Source organism: Triturus cristatus, chromosome 4_2 (genome assembly GCF_964204655.1).
Source record: "Triturus cristatus chromosome 4_2, aTriCri1.1, whole genome shotgun sequence".
Taxonomy (NCBI): domain Eukaryota; kingdom Metazoa; phylum Chordata; class Amphibia; order Caudata; family Salamandridae; genus Triturus; species Triturus cristatus.
In genome coordinates this window covers 510,880,448-510,900,038 of record NC_140586.1, presented here as the reverse complement: position 1 = coordinate 510,900,038, position 19,591 = coordinate 510,880,448, and the positions used below count along the sequence as shown (strand labels likewise).

The 19,591-nt window shown below is 42.2% G+C and overlaps 2 protein-coding genes across 2 annotated transcripts in view; one reads left to right on the top strand and one right to left on the bottom strand.

Annotated features, from left to right (window-relative positions):
* Nucleotides 1–4,544, top strand: part of SPATA1 (spermatogenesis associated 1) — a 394,319-nt gene extending 389,775 nt beyond the window's left edge. Inside the window, exon 12 of the mRNA XM_085602111.1 lies at nucleotides 1,180–4,544. Within this exon, the coding sequence (XP_085458237.1) occupies nucleotides 1,180–1,284 (105 nt within the window). The 3' untranslated portion in view covers nucleotides 1,285–4,544. The remainder of the gene's footprint in view (nucleotides 1–1,179) is intronic.
* Nucleotides 4,545–15,557: 11,013 nt separating this feature from the next.
* LOC146834640 (di-N-acetylchitobiase-like) overlaps nucleotides 15,558–19,591 on the bottom strand; it is a 77,092-nt gene continuing 73,058 nt past the window's right edge. The window contains exon 7 of the mRNA XM_085602110.1: nucleotides 15,558–17,245. Within this exon, the coding sequence (XP_085458236.1) occupies nucleotides 17,030–17,245 (216 nt within the window). The 3' untranslated portion in view covers nucleotides 15,558–17,029. The remainder of the gene's footprint in view (nucleotides 17,246–19,591) is intronic.

Here is a 19,591-nt window from a genome sequence, read left to right as displayed (position 1 = left end):
TCTCAAAGGCAGCCATGTAGAGGCATGCCAAGCTCGGGGCAAATATGCTGCCCATTGAATTCCAGAGGTTTCTTTTGGGTACGTGGAAGTTGATTCTGTCGTTGAGGTATTTGGGTCCGTTGTTGTGTAGGCATTTGTAGGCTTGAGTGAGAATTTTGAAAGTGACTCTTTTCTGCTGTCCCATGCAGAAGGGGTGGTACCGAGGACGAGGACTTCTGTCTTCTCGGCGTTGAGCTTCAGGCAGCTGTTTATCATCCAGACTGGAACGTCTTGCATTCCTTTCTGTAAGATGAGTTTGACAGTGGTGGGGTCTTTGGTGAGGGAGAGGATGAGCAGGGTGTCGTCGGCGTAGGATACGATGTTGAGGCTGTGTTGTCGGACGATGGCTGCTAGGGGGGCCATGTAGATGTTGAAGAGGGTGGGACTCGGTGATGAACCCTGTGGGATTCCGCAGGTGATTTTCGTGGGGTCGGAGAGGAAGGGTGGGAGTCTGATCCTTTGGCTTCTTCCGGTGAAGAATGATCAGATCCAGTCCAGGGCTGTTCCTTGTATGCCTGCATTGTGTCGTCTGGCGATAAGTGTGCAGTGGGAGACGGTGTCGAAGGCCGCGGATAGGCCGAGTAGGTTGAGGGCTGCGGAGTGGCCTTGGTCCAGGAGGGTGCGCATGTCATCTGTGGCGGCGAGTAGGGCGGTCTCTGTGCTGTGGTTGCTTCGGAATCCGGATTGGGACGAGTCGAAGACGGTGTTCTCTTCAGTGAATCTTGTCAGTTTCCTGTTGACTGTTTTCTCTGCAACTTTGGCTGCGAAGGGGAGGAGGGAGATGGGCGATAGTTCTTGAGGTCGGTGGGGTCAGCTGTGGGCTTCTTGAGCAGGGGTCTGACTTCTGTGCGCTTCCAGTCACAACTGGAAGATAAATACAGAAAAACAGTGAAAATAACAAGCATTACAGGTGTGTAACATGAGCACATAATGTGAAATGTAATGTACGTATTGTCTAATACATGGGAAACGTTTTCAAAAATGGAGATTGTACGCATGTAATATTGATGATGCTTTTAAAAACACCAATATCAACAATACATGTATGTATCAGACAAAAAGGACCACGTAGACAAAATGTGTGCTGTTCAGGATGGAGCGGTAACTCCAGGACTAATATCTGGATGTGTTTATTTACAGATGAGAAGGCAGGCGGCATCTGATTTACGAGCATTACGAGCTGAGCTTGCACAGAAGAAGATCCAATCATCTTTATCATCCAACCCTAGTATCTCAGGACTTTAGAATATTGCATGTATTTTCTTTCAGCAGAAAGCATACCTTGAACATTACTGTAAGACTGGAAGGGAAGTAGCAAAAGCCTCAACATTTAGGAAAGATACTTTGAGATTTGCTAAATATATCACGGTGGCATGTGTTGACAAGATAAAGATGGATCTTGCCTTCAGTATTACACTCGTTATCCATGTTCCAAGGTGCTATACCTTCTAAAGCACATGGACATGTGTACAACGTGTAGATGAAGTCCTTATAGAACAGTTACAAAGAGGCAATATCACTATCTGAACTAAAAATCCCAAATTGGTCCTGACTGATGCTTTTGTACTGAAACTGTAACAGCTGTGGTTTAAATTCCTATCAAAAGATGAGAAATTGCATTGCAAATTATGGGAGAGACATTAGTTAAGCTTTTTTCTTTCGGAACATTAAGTTCTGCCAAATCCCCAACTCCTCAAAGGAAATGAGACAGTGACAAAATATAAAAAGGGAAACAAAGTATTTACAAAAAGGACATTTATTGAAACCCCTTGAAATTTTTTAAAATCTACCTCCATTTGGCACTCTAAGGAAATTATGGATCAATCCTGATGTATGGATTTAATAAACTTGCATGTCACATCAGACCTCAGGGTATTTTAGTCATATAATTAATTAGGTGATGAATTTGGCTTAATCAATAATCACTCTTATCAATATGTGATCGTTAAAGGGATACATGGATAATACTTTTAATATGTCTAACCCATGGTCAGTCACTGTCACACTGACCTCCGAGTATGATGAAATATAGAAAAAGACTTTTATAACTATTAGTGGATATTATGTGATGCATGATGAAGATGAAACTCCGAACTTCGCTGACCTATGAAAAAATGGAAATGGGAATTTACACAAGAAATGGACCACAAAGTGTGAAGGCAAGGATGAACTGAATTTCTTCAAGTGTCTAAACCAACATAGGTACAAATAAATCACTTGACTTCTTTCTACATAGATCATCATGAAAATCACTTTGTTTAAACTAAGCACAATCAATCCCAACTCAACACTGCTGGCACTGTTAACTCACCACAGGAGTTTAAGGAATGTTTTAGTTTCCCCAAAATAAATTCCTTCAGGTTAAAATAGTGTGCGTTTAAACAAAAAACTCCTACTTCATTGGCATGTAACAAGTTTAAATATTAGATACATGCATGGTAGGAGCCAAGATGGCCGGCTGGGCAGACACAGCCCTGTGTAGCTCGTAGCGGTTTCACCAAATATTCACCCCCTTCTGCACAATTAAGGCTCACAATTCGAGCTCATAAGTGGTGGTAAATGGAGTGGCAGTGTGGTAATTTCAAGGAGGACGAGCCAGATTACTTCGGTACCAAAGCAGAGGAATAGGTTTGTTGTGTCCCATGAGTGGAAGAGATATACGGCGAGGACCAGTGTTATTGGGTAGCGTGATTGACAAATTGAGGCAGGCCAGATGAGACACCTGTAGCAGGGGGTGAGGTCCTGTATCTCCACCCAACTGGCTTAGCTGGGATGCACCTACCACTCTGTGGGGCTAGCAGATATTAGGGCCATCGCCAGCCACGGCTGCTGGAGGTGAGAGCGGTGGGGCATAGGGGCCAGGGTAAGGGGGTATTTCGAGAGACTGCCACAAGGGAAAATTAAATAAATAATTAATTTTCCCTCATGGTCGTCTCTCGAAATACCCCCTCACCTAGCCCCACCGTCCCACCGCTCTGACCTGCAGCGGCCGCGACTGGCCGTCGCACTGGACCCAGGCCGCTGGGGATTAGAGGAGGAGCAGGGCATGCAGGGAGTAGTATAGGTACATAACATTCCTGCTGGGTGAGGTGAGAAGAAGCTCCTGGCCCTCCCGAGATGCACAACAGCAGTGGGATGCCGGGGAAAATTGTGAACGAGCTCAGATCACTGGATGGGTTCAAGAGAAAAGAAAACTAAATATTAATCACACCTGGAGAGCAATTGTTAAAAATTAAGCCCTGTTAATATTGGACACTTATCCTGCTGCTGCCACATTCTTGCCTTCGACCCCCCCCCCCCACCTCCCCCCCCCCAGGACACTGTATTTCTATTTGAAAGGAAGTGCAATGCAAGCATCAGTACCACCATGAAGTACCTGACGGATACTGGGAACAGTTCGAAATGGCAGGTTCCCTAAGAATCACGCAGACATAAAGTGCCAAGAAGGAATAAAGAGGCAAGAGCTGCTCTACTGCCCTGGCTGAAGCGTTTCCAATAATGGAACATGTTGGGGGGGGGGGATAACTGTAGGAAACCACCCCACGGAGATAAAAAAAGCTGAATGTTGAGACAGGCTGAAGGCGCAAAGCAAACAACCAATAGAGGAGAGGCTGGTCATGATGATGCAGAGCTCCTCAGCTAGGGATTAGGCCCAGGACAACACATCAGAGGCAGCTCCGCCTTTCAACATGAACTGGAAGCAACTGATCTTAGAGGGACGAATAGCAATTATAGAGAACATTGACAGTGTTACCATCACATTGTCCCTACTGCAACAGGACGTGGAAAAGATACAGAAACTCAGACAAGAAGTTGAAGCACTTTTGAGGATTTGCCAGCTGAACGCACTGACCAGACTGAAATGACACAAAGGAAGCTGGCCAACTATGAAGACAGGCCCCTCTCAAATAATGCACGAATCCTGGGGCTACTGCAGGGCACAGAAAAACAGCCAATGGAAACAGACGTAGAACCTGCTGCACATAGTTCTCAAGCCTTAACAACAACAGATAAAAGTTGACAGGGCACATAGAACACCAGAACGTAAACCACCACCTGCAGCTCCACCCAGGATGATTGTGGCACCAGTGTAGCGGTACCAGTATAAAATCTGTATCCTCGCAGTTGCAAGGCAGCAAGGATGCATGGACTACAATAGGAACTGAATCTCTATCTGTCCCGAATATGGGGTTGCGACATAGAAGAAAAGAAAAGACATTTGAGGAGGAGAAACGAAAACTGAGACAATCAAACGTACCCTATACTCTGCTTCCATCAGCCTTAAGAAGCCTTGAAATCTATAGAAATCACAGTAGAAAAAGCTGAAGAACTACACCAGATAGTAACTGATTGCGATTCCCTGTTGGTGAATATGTACCACATATCACAACACATTTGATTGATTGGCCCTTATATCAGTTGCGTATCTAATGTTTACCACATATTTTATTGAGAACATTTCGTTTTAACATTGTTCATTTCTTAATAAATTTTCCAGAAATGGGGATTTGAATGTGAATTTTTTTTCTTGTACTTGTGATAACAAGTCTATGCAGTCCACAATACATTTAATTTTTTTCAGTTTTTTTTATAAGAAAATCGAGAAAACGATTATTACCTTTAATGCTTTCTAATACGTTTAGATATCACAGAACTGCTTTTTCTTTTTTTTTTACAAGGACTTTCAACTAACTTAATTTGTGCTTCTATTACAAGGTTTATACATAATTAAAGTAAGGAATCAATTATCCGTATTACAGTCTGTCTCTTGAAAGAATTGCTCCTATAATTCACGCTGCTATGCCATTTGCACTTTTGAATCTTTGTAAATAGATGAATTGTACTTTTTATCAAATTTTTTATATTGAAAATATTGACTGCACCCAGAATCTTTTATTTGGTTTTATGTCATTTATGGCCGATTTGATCTAAATAAAGAATAACAACTTTCTGGCTGGCAGCTGTCAAGCAACGAAGGATGATGTCATGTTTGAAACCCAAACACCCTTAAACAGTGATGCTACAGAAGACACATTTAATAACAGAAGAACATGAGAAATCACAGGCGAAATGTAAGGGGGGAAAGCTATGGCATGCTAGTTTCACATCGTTTGCTTGAGTGAAGGGTGGCAACATGGGTAGAACAGTTGAGTCTCTTCAGAGTGGAGACTGCATTCAGGGATGTGCATGGCCGATATGTGCAAGTAGCCAGGAAGATGTTTGGGGAATCCATGATGTTGATAAACACATACACCTACCTTCTTTGAGGAGCTAACATAATTGCTGACCCCCCCATGCACATTACAAACTTTTAAGGACAGGAGATTTTAATTGCTTCATAGGTAGATATCTGACAGCTCTAGGCCAACTGTGTAACCACTGGACTGATCCTCCCTCGGATTACATGATGTGATGGAAACTTTGAACCTCAGAGAAATACGGAGATCATGCAAATGGGAACTCATTCTACTCACCCCTGCACAACACGTTCTCCCGCATAGATTTTGTACTAATACACCCAGAACATATGGTGTATTTTGATGGAGAAGAATATTTGGACCGTACATTCCCAGACCATGCTTTCCTCTGCCTCAACTTAATTGGGGAGGCATGCATTGCCTTGGTACTCCAATGGAATTTCTAGACTAGAGCACTACAGGATCGCCCAAATAGTGTGGAGACTGGAGATGCTAGATGCTATAAGGGAATACTTTACAAACATGGGCACAGTGGATTCCACAGGACTTCTCTCGAGGCCCAACCTAAAAAAAGGTGTAACTATAGTTGCCAAATGCCGGGGGTTGGAAGTGTGGTGTCGGAAAACCCCAAGGCTGGGGGTGCCACCAGGCCATCTGAGAGGAGGAGGTAGAAAAAAAAAGCCTTGTCCCCTAGATTGTTTCATCCTGTTCATACCAGTGCTGTCAGAGTCGGTGGAGTCAGAGGCTTCGATGTAACTCCAATCGTCTGAGTTGGAAGTACATTCATCAGTCCCTTGATGCCAGCCTCTTCTATTGCTCTTCTTCTGTGTTTGTGACGGATAGTCGTCTGTAGCGTAGGGATATACCTGCTCATGTGAGAAATGGGTAATATCCATCTAGTTTGTTGATTTTGTATTTCAGAGCATTTTCCGTTGTCTCACTCAAAGTTTTACTCACCTCTTCCAGTTTCCTCTTGAAAAGGGTAGTCTGTGCAGTGCATTTAACCTAGTTTTCCAGAACTTGGATCTCTATCATAAGTAGGTCTGCTGTCTCCTTCACTGTATTATTCAAAATGATTAGCCAATCCCTTATGCTTATCCAGGAGATAAGTGACCAATCTTTTTCTAAAGTTTTATTATCTAAGAAGAGTCTGGGGGCATTAACCATCATCCGTCCTTGTGGAGCTATGTTGCTCTGTAGATATTCGGTGAGAATGGCAGTGCGGATGTACGGTTTCTTCATATTGGATCATTTGGCCCATTCATCTGTCTGTGACAGTGTTTGTGTTCTTTGGGGGTCTTGGATGCCTGAAGTATGCAGAATGGACTGTACCACTGTCGTCGCATCCTAAGCCCACGTGGTCACCATGCTATTGGATGCAAGCGTATTGCCAGTGTCAATTTATGTATTGAAGTGTCAGACAAGAAGTGTCAAAAGGACAGTTTAAACTGCTCACATCAGCTTTCCAGTAGCAGGCCTGGGGCATGCTTAAAGGGATACTTAAGTGGGTGGCACAAGCAGTGCTGCAGACCCACTAGTAGTATTTAATGTACAGGCCCTGGGCACTCTACTGGGGACTTGGGCGTAAATTAAATATGCCAAATGGGTATGAACCAATATTACCATGTTTAGAAGACAGAACACATGCACTTTAGCACAGGTTAGATATGGTACAGTGCTCAGAGTCTGAAGCCACACAAAAACAATTCAGCAAAAAGTAGGAGGAGGAAGGCAAACGTTTGAGGATCAGCCGGCAAAAGTGGCCATTTTCAACTGTTGGCAAAATGAATCTACATCCCACGTTTCTGAATTTGTTAGGAGGGATACACTTTGAAACCATCCAAGGATTCAGGACCTTGAAAACAGCACTTTGGGGGACATGACTCACCCCAGCAGAAGGACACAGGGCGGATCCAGTTGAAACTGGTCAACTAGGAATGCAGGAAAATGCATCTTGAAGCTTACTGTACCCCTATAGCCCAAACAGGAGGTCAGCCTTATGACCCTGGAATCCACTTCCATGTTAGGGGGACACGAGGGAGAGCATGTCCTGTCTTCAGAACTCTTCTCAGGTCACAGACAGAAGGTCAACTCCTCTTCTGTTCTTCCACATGTCCAGAAGTGATCTGAAGGGGTTCTGTGGGTGCCATATTTATGCCTAGTGCCAGCCTGTGGGTGGGGAAAACCTTTGGCCACTCCCAATCCCATGAGGTGAACGTTCCCTGGGGTGACCCTACCCACTATTACAGAACATCCTGTCTCTTTTACTGTAAGCCTTACCACAGTGCCATTCTCTGTCCAAAACCATCATGGCAAAGCCTTTCTTCCCCTGTGCAGAGCTCCTGTTCCCAACCTTGGGTTCTTGGGGCAGCTCCTCTCCCTCTGGGCCTGGTATAGGACTAGGTGGACAAAGGAAGGGGATAGGCCCTGGTGTTTGCTACATCTGGCTGTAACACTGTAGGCCCCTTTGAAGTTAATCAAATTACTGGGAACAGCCCATATAGCCAGCCTGTTAGGGAAACAGGACACCTTCCCATTTCCAAGGCTTTTGTCTCCACTCTAGGAACAAGTTCACAAATCATCAGGGGAGCTATTCAGCTCCTGGGTGACAGTTGAAAGTTCGTACAAAAGGCTTTTATAGACTTTAGGCAGACAACTTTCATAAAAGTACCTGTTTTAAAATATTGATTACAAATCCAACTTTACCAATTATTTCGGCTAGAAATAAATATTTTTAAAAGTCCAAAGATGAACTCTCCAGCTTTTTCCTAAGTGTCGATAGCAACTAATAAATGTATTACTGGTTCTCAATGCTTTCCTATGAAACAGCTTACCCTGCTACAGTTAAAAATAACTTTTATGGCTTTTTCACTCCAAAGGTCATGTTTATCATTAAACCTTTACATGTCCTACTTTTAAATACTATGCATTCCAAAGGCCAACTTATGGCTGACTTATTAGTATTAACCGTTTTTTTAAAAGGAGTGTTTAGGCCTGCCAAATGTGGATACTTTGTGTTAAAAAGACTTTAATGAATTCAATACATACTACTTATCAACCAAATACAAGAACAATATTGATAAACCAAAATGAATATGCAGTACTAGAAATCTATAAGAAAAACCATAAAATCTCTTTAGGAATTTTGAGAAGCGGAAAGGAAGGATACATTGACATTTTGAATTTGCAGTTTACACCAGTACAGCCAGGCCTGAAGACATGTTTACATTGCCACTATAATGGATGGCACATAGAGTGTTGCAGTTCACGTTTGACATTTAACTTACAAGTCCAAGATACACTTTGGTACCATACACTAGAAACATACTGGCAAGTCAAATATGTTAATAGGGGATTTGCTAATTTCATCATGTTGCAACGCGGAGCACAGGCACTTTAGCTCTGACTAGCAGGCTTAAAAGAGTTCTACAGTCAGCAAAATAGTCGAGACAAAAGTCCAGAGTGGTACCATGCAAAAGATGGTAATTTCCAACAGTACGGAAAAAGGGCTGGTAGAATTACTGAATGACACATTAGGAAACTGCAGTTTGTGTCTCTTCTTTGGATGTCCATACATTTTTTTTATCCATTTTTAATAGCCTTTGCACGGGTTAAGACCTATTAGTCAAAACAAGTCTAATTTGTTGTTGGAAAGGCCAATAAATCTCTATCAATAAATGCTTCCTGAGTACAGTGTAATTTTGTTATAAGGTATTGGGATACTGGGTCCTTCTCCTGCGCTGGCACCAGATGAGAGAGTACGCCGCTATACCCTGACCACATTGCGACTATATATATATATATATATATCTATATATAGCATGCATATCTCAGTTGTGACTGCAAATTATCTCAAACTAATTACTTTCATAGGGTTGTAACATCTCCTGTAGTTTCTCTCCATGATACAAATATTTAAAAGAGGAAGGAGGATGGACCACTTGTCCTGCGTACCAGGGTCATGTTCTTTGCTATTCCATAAAAAACCCTCATTCACATATACAAGATAGGGGCGGTATATCTTGGTTCTCCGCCTTTGCTTAACGTGACAGCATTATCATAGGGTTAATTCTAAGAATTTGCTGACCTCCACCTGGAGGAAGACCAACTGGTGTTACAGTAGGGTCCAGAAATTGAGAGTGAAAGGAGGGTTGGTGCCCTTGTGAAGTGAGTTTAAAATTCCCTACGCCACCTTTTTGGCAGGTACTTTAATGAATTTAGGTGCTGTGGAAAGGTTAAAACAAAGGTGTGTGCGTAGATAAAGTTACCAATCTACCGCACTGATGGTGGTCGACATGTTTCAACCTCGTGGTTCATCTAGAGGCTTTCTTCAGAACTGCTGAATTTGCAGTGGCGCATTGTGGCGACTACTATGGGTGGTTAACTTACCACTCTCATATTGTAGAGTCCGGTCGGTTGTACCTATGACTCGGACATCTCAGATTCGGGCTTCCTCGAACTTGTGCTGGCTGTGTTCACGGCGCCCGAGGCGCCGTGAGCAGAGCCAGCACATGTTTGGATCGAGCACGCATCGAGCAGGTCCTCAAAGCTGATCGGTCCCTCGAGGAAGCCCGAATCTGAGATGTCAGAGTCATAGGTACAACCGACCGGACTCTACAAAATGAGAGTGGTAAGTTAACCACCCATAGTAGTCGCCACTACGCACCACTACAAATTCACCAGTCCTGAAGAAAGCCTCTAGATCAGAGGTCTTCAAACTGTGGGGGGCGTGGATGGGTTCCCAGTGAGGCGCGAATGTCTCTGCAAGTATATGTAAATGAAAATGGCCTGGAAGTGCGAGCGATGTTTATTTGCTGCATTTCCAGGCTGTCTTCATCTATTCCGAGCCGTGATTTGAGTGCCTGGGGGCAGGGGTCACTGAGTGTGGCAGGCAGGGTCAGAGATTACTAACAAGCATTTGGAATCCAATAGGTCTTGCATTTGCCGGATTTAAGCTACTGGCATTGTAAATGACAATGCCTTTTATTTATGTTTTAAAAACCAAAACATAAATAAAAGGCATTGCCTTTTACAATGCCAATACTCAAACTCGCATAAATGCGAGACCTATTGCATTGCAACTGCTCGTTATTTCTTCACGTTGAGATTTCCTCTATTATTCACGCCACTAATTTCAATTAAGGTTTACTTAAATATGCAGTTACTTGGTTGGGGGGGTGGGGAGGGCTATGATTTATGCTGCAGAGGAGGGTGTCGCCAGAAAACCTAGGCGTTGCAGCGCTTACTGTTCACTATTAGCCTTTAAAGACTGTTAGTGAATAAACTTTGAAACTCCCTTGAAATAATGCATATGTTTTATTAAACATGCGTAGTAGAAAAACTCTTGGGCGCACATAAATGTCCCCAATTGGAATAGCATTGTATTAACCACAACACAAGTGAAACCCAACAGGGGCTGGGACACGGAACATTTTCACTGGTGCAGAAACATGTCAAATCTACCTTCACCATTGCTCATCTTTCTAATCACCTAATGCTGCATAGATGAAGAGGCATTCCATGTTACATAAAGGTTTTTGCACCAGGGTGAAATGAAGAAACGGGTCTGAAACCGCATGAGCGTGTTTATTGACCCCTGTACATAATTTTAAGTGAGTTATAGATATTTTATCAAAGAAGCTCTGGTCAATGAACGACCCTCAACAAAAACAGAGGAACCAATTTTGCGTTGTTTGTAATTTGTGTAAATATGAATGGACAGACTTATTTTGCCTGAAACAAGTATTTTCTCTATGTTTCAATAAGTAAAGGCTGCACAAATACTTAATGTGAAATCAGTTTGTGGTGTGTTTGTCCTGGTGAAAACTATATTTGTTTGAGAGTTTGTTTGAATATGCGTTTTAACTGTGCAGTAATAAATACAACTTTCGTTTATTATTTGATGCTTTTGGTCGTGTTTCACGAGGATGAGTCATGCTGGTCAGTGTCTTAGTTTTGAGCACGAGGAGGGATTGCTGCTTTCACTTGTCTCGGTTCACGGTTGTCATATTATATTATGGGATGAAGAGTTAATAATTTTTTGTTTCAAAAACGTTATTAACATTAAAAATTCGCACAACAAAGAGTGGGTAGTTCTAACATTCGGAAGGCATGTCATAGGTGCCTGAGAGCTACCGAGCCTAGTTCTAGACTTGGTGAGCACCTGTACCTCACACAAACCTAGAATGCTTAGCTTGAGGTCCAGGGTATAAGCAAGGCCACCGGAATTATGCGACAGAAGAGGGCCAAATTATGAGACAGAGTTGAGTAAATGATGCGGCAAGAATAGGCAAATTATGCGGCACGTTTTAAAATAATATTGCTTCATTATTTTTTCATTTAAAAACTTGGTAACATTGATTGCACCTCATTAGGACCAGTTTAATACCGAAATATAACTATAAGCAACAGGAAGACCAGGCCAGCTTTGCAAAGTGCCTTCCACCGCACGGCACCATGTGTCATAGCATTTTTACTAACTTTGGAACCGTTTGACTTAGAACCATTTTTTTGTTTTAGGCAATATCAGCAGATGAAGCAGCAGATGGTGGATTATGGGTCAAATCTATAAAATACCTAAATACAGCAGTAAGCAACTACAAGATTACCAGTCAATCTTTGCAAAGGGCCTTCCACTGCTCTGGAACACTTTGCCATGTTTTAAGTAAATTGTGTTCCGTGTGAGGTAGAATCAAGTTTCTTTTGTTGGAATCTGCAGATTATGGATTATGTAGCAAATGCAGTAAACTCAATTATGTGGAAAACGCTGTTGCTGCAGAAACTCCAGTGGCCCTTGCTTTAAGCGACTCAATCAATTAACGGCTGGTTTCTTTTTTAATTTTCTGCACTACCTCCACACCCTTCGCTTTCAGGCAGAGGCACCTCAAGGTCAGCATCAACCATTCAGGGGCAGTTTATGTGTGAAAACGGAGTCCATGGGGTGGCAGGTAGAAGGCCAGCAGGATTACATTCAGACGCAGAGCCCTAATCCTCTTGACACCTTGGGCCTCACAGCAATGGTCTAGGAGACAGAGGAAAGGAGCGAGATTCATAGATAGTCAAACAGAAGGTCCAGATTAGGGAGCACTAAATGGGGACTCATTTTCATGTTTACAAATGGCCAGAGACAGCTTTTTCAGAGAGATACCCCAAAGAAGGGGACAATACAAGTGTTTTTTGTTTTTTTTAAGTGTTTTTTTTTTTTTTAAAAGGTACATTCATTAGTGAAGCTGGCGCTGCTGCCAAGAGTGTAAGTGGCCACTGCTGTTTCATTTAGGAAGCAGATGCAGCAGGACTGGGCCCAGGGGTTTGAGGGGCCCACTGCATCACAATTATGACTGTCTACCTTGAAAAAAGGGGCATGGCAGCTTATATTCCTTTCTAGCATTTGGACCGAGGTGATGGTCTGCCATGGTGTGGAAGAGGTAAAAGATGCAGAGGAGTAGCCTGCTAGGACTACACTTATCATTAGCGCAGCAGGTGTAGTTGCTTTGGGGTCCAAGAGTGTGAGATGCTCACACCACCCCAATTATGGGTATATGTATATTTGGGGTAATGCATGTTTTTGTTTGACGCATTTGTTGTTTTATTAGTCTCATATTTAGTGCAGTTTATAAGCTATACAAAAAGTACTCCTGAAATCAACTCATAAGACCTGCCACTTGCATGCAACCATCTCCCTCCTGCTCCCCCAATCCTTGCCATTAAGTTTTGGAGGGGGGCCCGACCTGAAAACATTTTGCTTAGCGGGGTTCAGAGCAAAAAGGTTTGAAGACCTCTGCTCTAGATGAACCACGAGGCTGATACAGGTCGACCACCATCAGTGCGGTAGATTGTTAACTTTATCTACGCACGCACCTTTGTTTTAACCTTTCCACACCACCTAACTTCATTAAAGTACCTTCCGATAACGTGGCGTAGGGAATTTTAAACTCACTTCACAAGGGCACCAACCCTCCTTTCACTCTCATTTTCTGGACCCTACTGTAACACCAGTTGGTCTTCCTCCACGTGGAGGTCAGCAAATTCTCAGAATTAACCCTATGATTAATTTTTCTTTATTTCTTTTTTCCACTGTCAATGAATTAATTTTTTATCACTACCTGTAGACAATTTTTCCTCCACACCATAATTCTTTGTATTCTTCGGAAATAGACTAAAGAAATCTAGTAATATGCGCATACAAACTAGTGAGGAAAATGAAAATCATATGCTGTGCCTGGTGTCCAGGATACTGCAATGAGGCAAGAAATTCTCTCACTCAGCAGTGCAGTGTACATGCATGGGATTCGGGCCAAGTCCCAAGACTGAGTCATCAAAGGAAGTACACATTAAACAAAGATTTGACAAAAAACAGCAACCCTGTAAATAGACATTCACGTTCACTTTATTAATTTGTTCACAATCTCTGCTTATCATAGTAAAGGACATGCATCTGATGGTACAGAGCCATGGATGAATGTGATCGCAAGCCATCAACAGCAATGACATTATGAGAGAACACCTATGGGTTTCAGTAAACTGGCCCTCTGGGTTTCTGAAAGAAATTAATGATTTGGGCTTAACAACTGAATGTAGCAATCTGAGGTTGCTTCAGTAGTATCTGACTTGCTTCTTTGTAGACACACACCTCAAAGCTGACTCCCAAGTGACTGATGTTATCGGAGAAATCAGGGAGCCAATACTTTTGAATTGATGATCAAATGCTTAGCCTTTTTTATCAGATTATGAGATGATGCTAAAATCATTTATTTGGTGAAACAAAAGTAGCTGTTACTCATCCAAGTGAATCTCTAACAAGGTGGACAATATGCACAGCAAGTTTCAATCTGGAGAACTGGACTAGTCTCATCACCATAATTCTAAAACAAAACAAAAAAGGGGGTGGGAGACAAGGCCCCAAGGAGAGGTAAAAGATGCAGAGGAGTAGCCTGCTAGGACTACACTTATCATTAGCGCAGCAGGTGTAGTTGCTTTGGGGTCCAAGAGTGTGAGATGCTCACACCACCCCAATTATGGGTATATGTATATTTGGGGTAATGCATGTTTTTGTTTGACGCATTTGTTGTTTTATTAGTCTCATATTTAGTGCAGTTTATAAGCTATACAAAAAGTACTCCTGAAATCAACTCATAAGACCTGCCACTTGCATGCAACCATCTCCCTCCTGCTCCCCCAATCCTTGCCATTAAGTTTTGGAGGGGGTCCCAACCTGAAAACATTTTGCTTAGCGGGGTTCAGAGCAAAAAAGTTTGAAGACCTCTGCTCTAGATGAACCACGAGGCTGATACAGGTCGACCACCATCAGTGCGGTAGATTGTTAACTTTATCTACGCACGCACCTTTGTTTTAACCTTTCCACACCACCTAACTTCATTAAAGTACCTTCCGATAACGTGGCGTAGGGAATTTTAAACTCACTTCACAAGGGCACCAACCCTCCTTTCACTCTCATTTTCTGGACCCTACTGTAACACCAGTTGGTCTTCCTCCACGTGGAGGTCAGCAAATTTTCAGAATTAACCCTATGATGAGGCTGTCACTTTAAGCAAAGGCGGAGAACCAAGATATACCGCCCCTATCTTGTGTACATGAATTAGGGTTTTTTACGGAATAACAAAGAACATGACCCTGGTACGCAGGACAAGTGGTCCATTCTCCCCCATCTTTTGATTATTTGTATCTTCGTATGGAAGCAGAATGGACCATTGCTTCTCCGTCCCTCCTTCTTGATTATACTATGTTTCTCTCCGAGACATAATTGTAGATTACCTAAACTAATAAGCACTCACAAGGTTAACTTTAGGATTTGTCACACTAGAAAAGCAGTTGCCAGCAAACTGCAGAGCATTGCAGAGGAGCCTTACAGAGTACTGCATGTGATCTGCCTGCTCCTAGGATTCATACGTCCATGTGGGCTAGAAAAGCATGACCAGCAAAGTTACATTCCATTGGAAGCACACAAAGCCTATAGTTTTTGTAATGGCACACAACGCATTTTAATTTTTCTTTATTTCTTTTTTCCACTGTCAATGAATTAATTTTTTATCACTACCTGTAGACAATTTTTCCTCCACACCATAATTCTTTGTATTCTTCGGAAATAGACTAAAGAAATCTAGTAATATGCGCATACAAACTAGTGAGGAAAATGAAAATCATATGCTGTGCCTGGTGTCCAGGATACTGCAATGAGGCAAGAAATTCTCTCACTCAGCAGTGCAGTGTACATGCATGGGATTCGGGCCAAGTCCCAAGACTGAGTCATCAAAGGAAGTACACATTAAACAAAGATTTGACAAAAAACAGCAACCCTGTAAATAGACATTCACGTTCACTTTATTAATTTGTTCACAATCTCTGCTTATCATAGTAAAGGACATGCATCTGATGGTACAGAGCCATGGATGAATGTGATCGCAAGCCATCAACAGCAATGACATTATGAGAGAACACCTATGGGTTTCAGTAAACTGGCCCTCTGGGTTTCTGAAAGAAATTAATGATTTGGGCTTAACAACTGAATGTAGCAATCTGAGGTTGCTTCAGTAGTATCTGACTTGCTTCTTTGTAGACACACACCTCAAAGCTGACTCCCAAGTGACTGATGTTATCGGAGAAATCAGGGAGCCAATACTTTTGAATTGATGATCAAATGCTTAGCCTTTTTTATCAGATTATGAGATGATGCTAAAATCATTTATTTGGTGAAACAAAAGTAGCTGTTACTCATCCAAGTGAATCTCTAACAAGGTGGACAATATGCACAGCAAGTTTCAATCTGGAGAACTGGACTAGTCTCATCACCATAATTCTAAAACAAAACAAAAAAGGGGGTGGGAGACCAGGCCCCAAGGCACAATGCTGTGGATTCATGATGGTTTGGAACAAAACAATCTATGACACACTCTAGACTTTTTATTCCCCAGCAGTAAAGAAAACCATTTTCCCGCAAGATCTGACACCATGACTGCCATGATTGTCAAAGCCGTGAAAAGGGCCTGCAACACCAAAAAGTACAGCCACTTCCCTATGGAGGGTGTCCAAAATCAACTAGTAGTGTTACCCTTTTTTGGGTGCAGCCATGATGGTTGAGCCCTCAAAGTAGAAATGGACTCCTTGAAAGTCTGTAGTTGGACTGTTGCAGCCATCCTCAGATTTTTAAATAACAGCAGCACACTAATAAACAGGACTGCAACATCTACAGTCAAATCGATCCGTAACAGGTGTATTTTTTAGTGTTTACAGAGGGGACTCCCAATCTTGCTTACAGGCCGTGAGAAAATTGAAATGGTCTCAATAGGGACAATGGTAAAAATAATTTTTGCGAGGGATGTTAGATACAGAGTTTTCAAAATACTCAAGCAATCTCTTCTCTAATCATGCCGAGTAAAGCCAAAAATAGCAAATTCCTCAATTCTTACTCATTTAGAAACACTTAGAAAGAACATTCCAAAATAGTAAAGAACCATTTTAAATTTGTGTGCTCTTTTTTATCAGTGTGGAATTGCGGGCATCCTAGTAGTCATGGGGCGATTATCTTTCTTGATATTCATATAAAAAGAACAAATTTAGGGACAGATGAAAGCGTGTGGTTAATTTTCCTTCCAATGTTACGTAGGATATAAACAGATCTGGATTCGTACAATATTTGTGGCATTCACATCTACGACTCGGTTTTCGTGTCTCCGGAAATGAAATGTTAATACTGCAAATTAATACTGTAAATTTGTTTTCATCCTATACTTTTTCTTGAAGTCACATGACGGCAGTGGATTGATCCGTATTTACTGTTAAGACAATCGAGCTCTGTCATCGGCTCGCTGGGGTTGGAGGGCATTCCACATGTCTTCCGTTTGCCGTTCTGCTACCGGGTCACGGGTGTAGTCCAGTATATTGCCATTCCACATCCCAATGCCCCGGAGACCGCGCTCTGCTACATATCCCGCCTTCAAGGAAATACTTTGAGGGTCGTCGTACCATACTTGATGAAAAGTCCCTTTGGTGTCCTGAACAAAAATGACAAGAATATCTATAAGTACAAAATTATATGTTAGCAGCTTTACGTAGTGCTTAGTTTAAGGCATTACTTCATATGTAAGATTTTTTTTATTTTTAAAAGCTGTCCACATTCATTTCTATAGCACTACCCTTTACTTAAAGCTATAGTGTAAATTACTTTTTTGTTTACACAACAACAAATAGACAGTACAGGGGTTCTTGTCTGATTATTAACGTGTACTTACCTGCATGGTCAAATATTTAATTAAGATGTAAACATTAAACTACTTTTTTGGCTGTAAATATCTTGCTACTGGACTGAATTTAAAAAAATAACCTTATTATGATGTAATCTTCCAAACATTAAGCTCAATCCTACAAGAAGTTGCAGATGTGGATATATATCAATTTGAAAGTAGAAGCACAACCAGGATTTATAAGTCTGTAGCCATCTCGTGTTAACATTTAACAGTCTTTATATTTGGTGTAAAATTCAAAGAACATAGACTTTAAGACATACAGCTTGCACAAGTGGGGTTCACTTTGACTGTTTTGCTCAAATCTGTTCATTAAATTTCCAAAAGATAGATAGGGGTACAGAGAATTGGAATGGGCAACGCCAGTGCGTACATGGCATTGCAGCGAATGGCACAAACGCACAGGATAGTTGCAACAGCACGTCTTTGAGGATTGCATAATGTCTTTGGCATCGTGCATATGCAAACCATTTCCCAACTTCTATACAGGCAGGGAAGAAAGAGAGGTCCTTGTGTATGTGTAGATGTCCGGATGGGGTTGAGGTGTTGAGTAACACAGGTACTCCACTGTAGTGTAATGTAATTGCATTAATTTAGCGCTTACTACCCCAGGCGAGGCGTCAAATCGCTTTTTCGGCGAGTAGCACGCTACTCTAGAACCAATAAAGGATTAGTGCTATGGGAGGGGCCTCCTTTTTACGTCAAAATAGGGCAATGAGCGGTTTTGCTGCCTCCCACCATAGTGCTCAGAGATCCAGTCAGAGCGGTTGTTCACTTCGATTTAATCCTAATTTGGAAATAGTTTATATGGCTCAAAAAGACTTTAGAAGTGATTTCTTCTTGAATTTGCTCTATAAATGTATATTAAAAAACAAAAGCAAAAATACTGGCTGTTGCTCATTCACCATTTTTTAAACATCAACTTTAAAATACTGGCCAAGTGGCAATGCTAACTCCATCTCCTACTTTAAACTGCTTCTTTTCCCTGGTCACTTTTCAAAGCATGTTAGATAGATCTAACTAACAAATGGAGATTTATGAAGATGTTTCTCTAATTCTTGACCAACACTTAGCGCTATCGCAGTGATGGCTCAGTGTACTAAGGCATCCAGTACAGGAAACTGTGTCGGACCCATGGTCACAGGTTTCAACCCATCGGTTTCACTACGCTTTCTTCCATTTAAAGTTGATAAAAGGTATCACTGAGTTAAGAAAAACATGAACTTATTCACTATCAAGATATCCTCGGGATGAAAGTGAGCTTTAGCAATACACAAGTTCTTTCATATCAAATTTTGTTGTACTGGATGAACAGCAAGTTACATCGTGGCAATTGCTTGGTTGGAAGAGTGCTGATTTGCTGTGTGACCTGTGTGGGAAGAGTTTGGGTATTGTGCGTAACAGACAATAGGCTGCACTTGTATGGTTCTCGGTCACTGAACCTTAATGTGCAGCGGCAAGAAAAGGAATAGGAGACTTTACCTATGTTTATTTTAGTGCCTGATAGAGGAGTCTCAATAGAATCCACCTAAAAGCGACAGAGGAGCAATCTACGCCATGGCCCAAATAAAGGCAGTGATGCAGATGCTCTACATAATTACCCTGGAGCAACTGGGGAGTGACCCCCAGACATTCACTATATGCTGTCATCTAGTAGTATGGGAGGCCCTCTACAAGTGAGGAGTAACCAAGAAGTCCGCATAGCCATACAATATGCTGTGTGATCACATCTTTGGTGACATAAGCGCAACACACTGGAGTAGATTGGCTACAGTCAGGCCGGTAGGGCCCACCCAGGAGTTAGAGGAGAGCAATCCATGGGCACGCACTGGTTACAGACACCCTACATAAATACCACATTGGGTGCATTCAAGAGCAGGCAGTCTTTCAGACTTTGATCGCTAGGGCCCACCCAAAAGTAGCAGAGAAGCTGCATGTCATAAGCTGCGCAAAGGCAGCCAGAATGAGACAAAACAGAGTTCACACAAGAGCATCTGAGAAGTCACCCATGGTACGTACTGGTTGCAGGCATGCCCGGATAAATTCCCAGTACAGTGTCCTGGGGCAAAAGAGGGCTGCTCTATGGCAAATACTGGT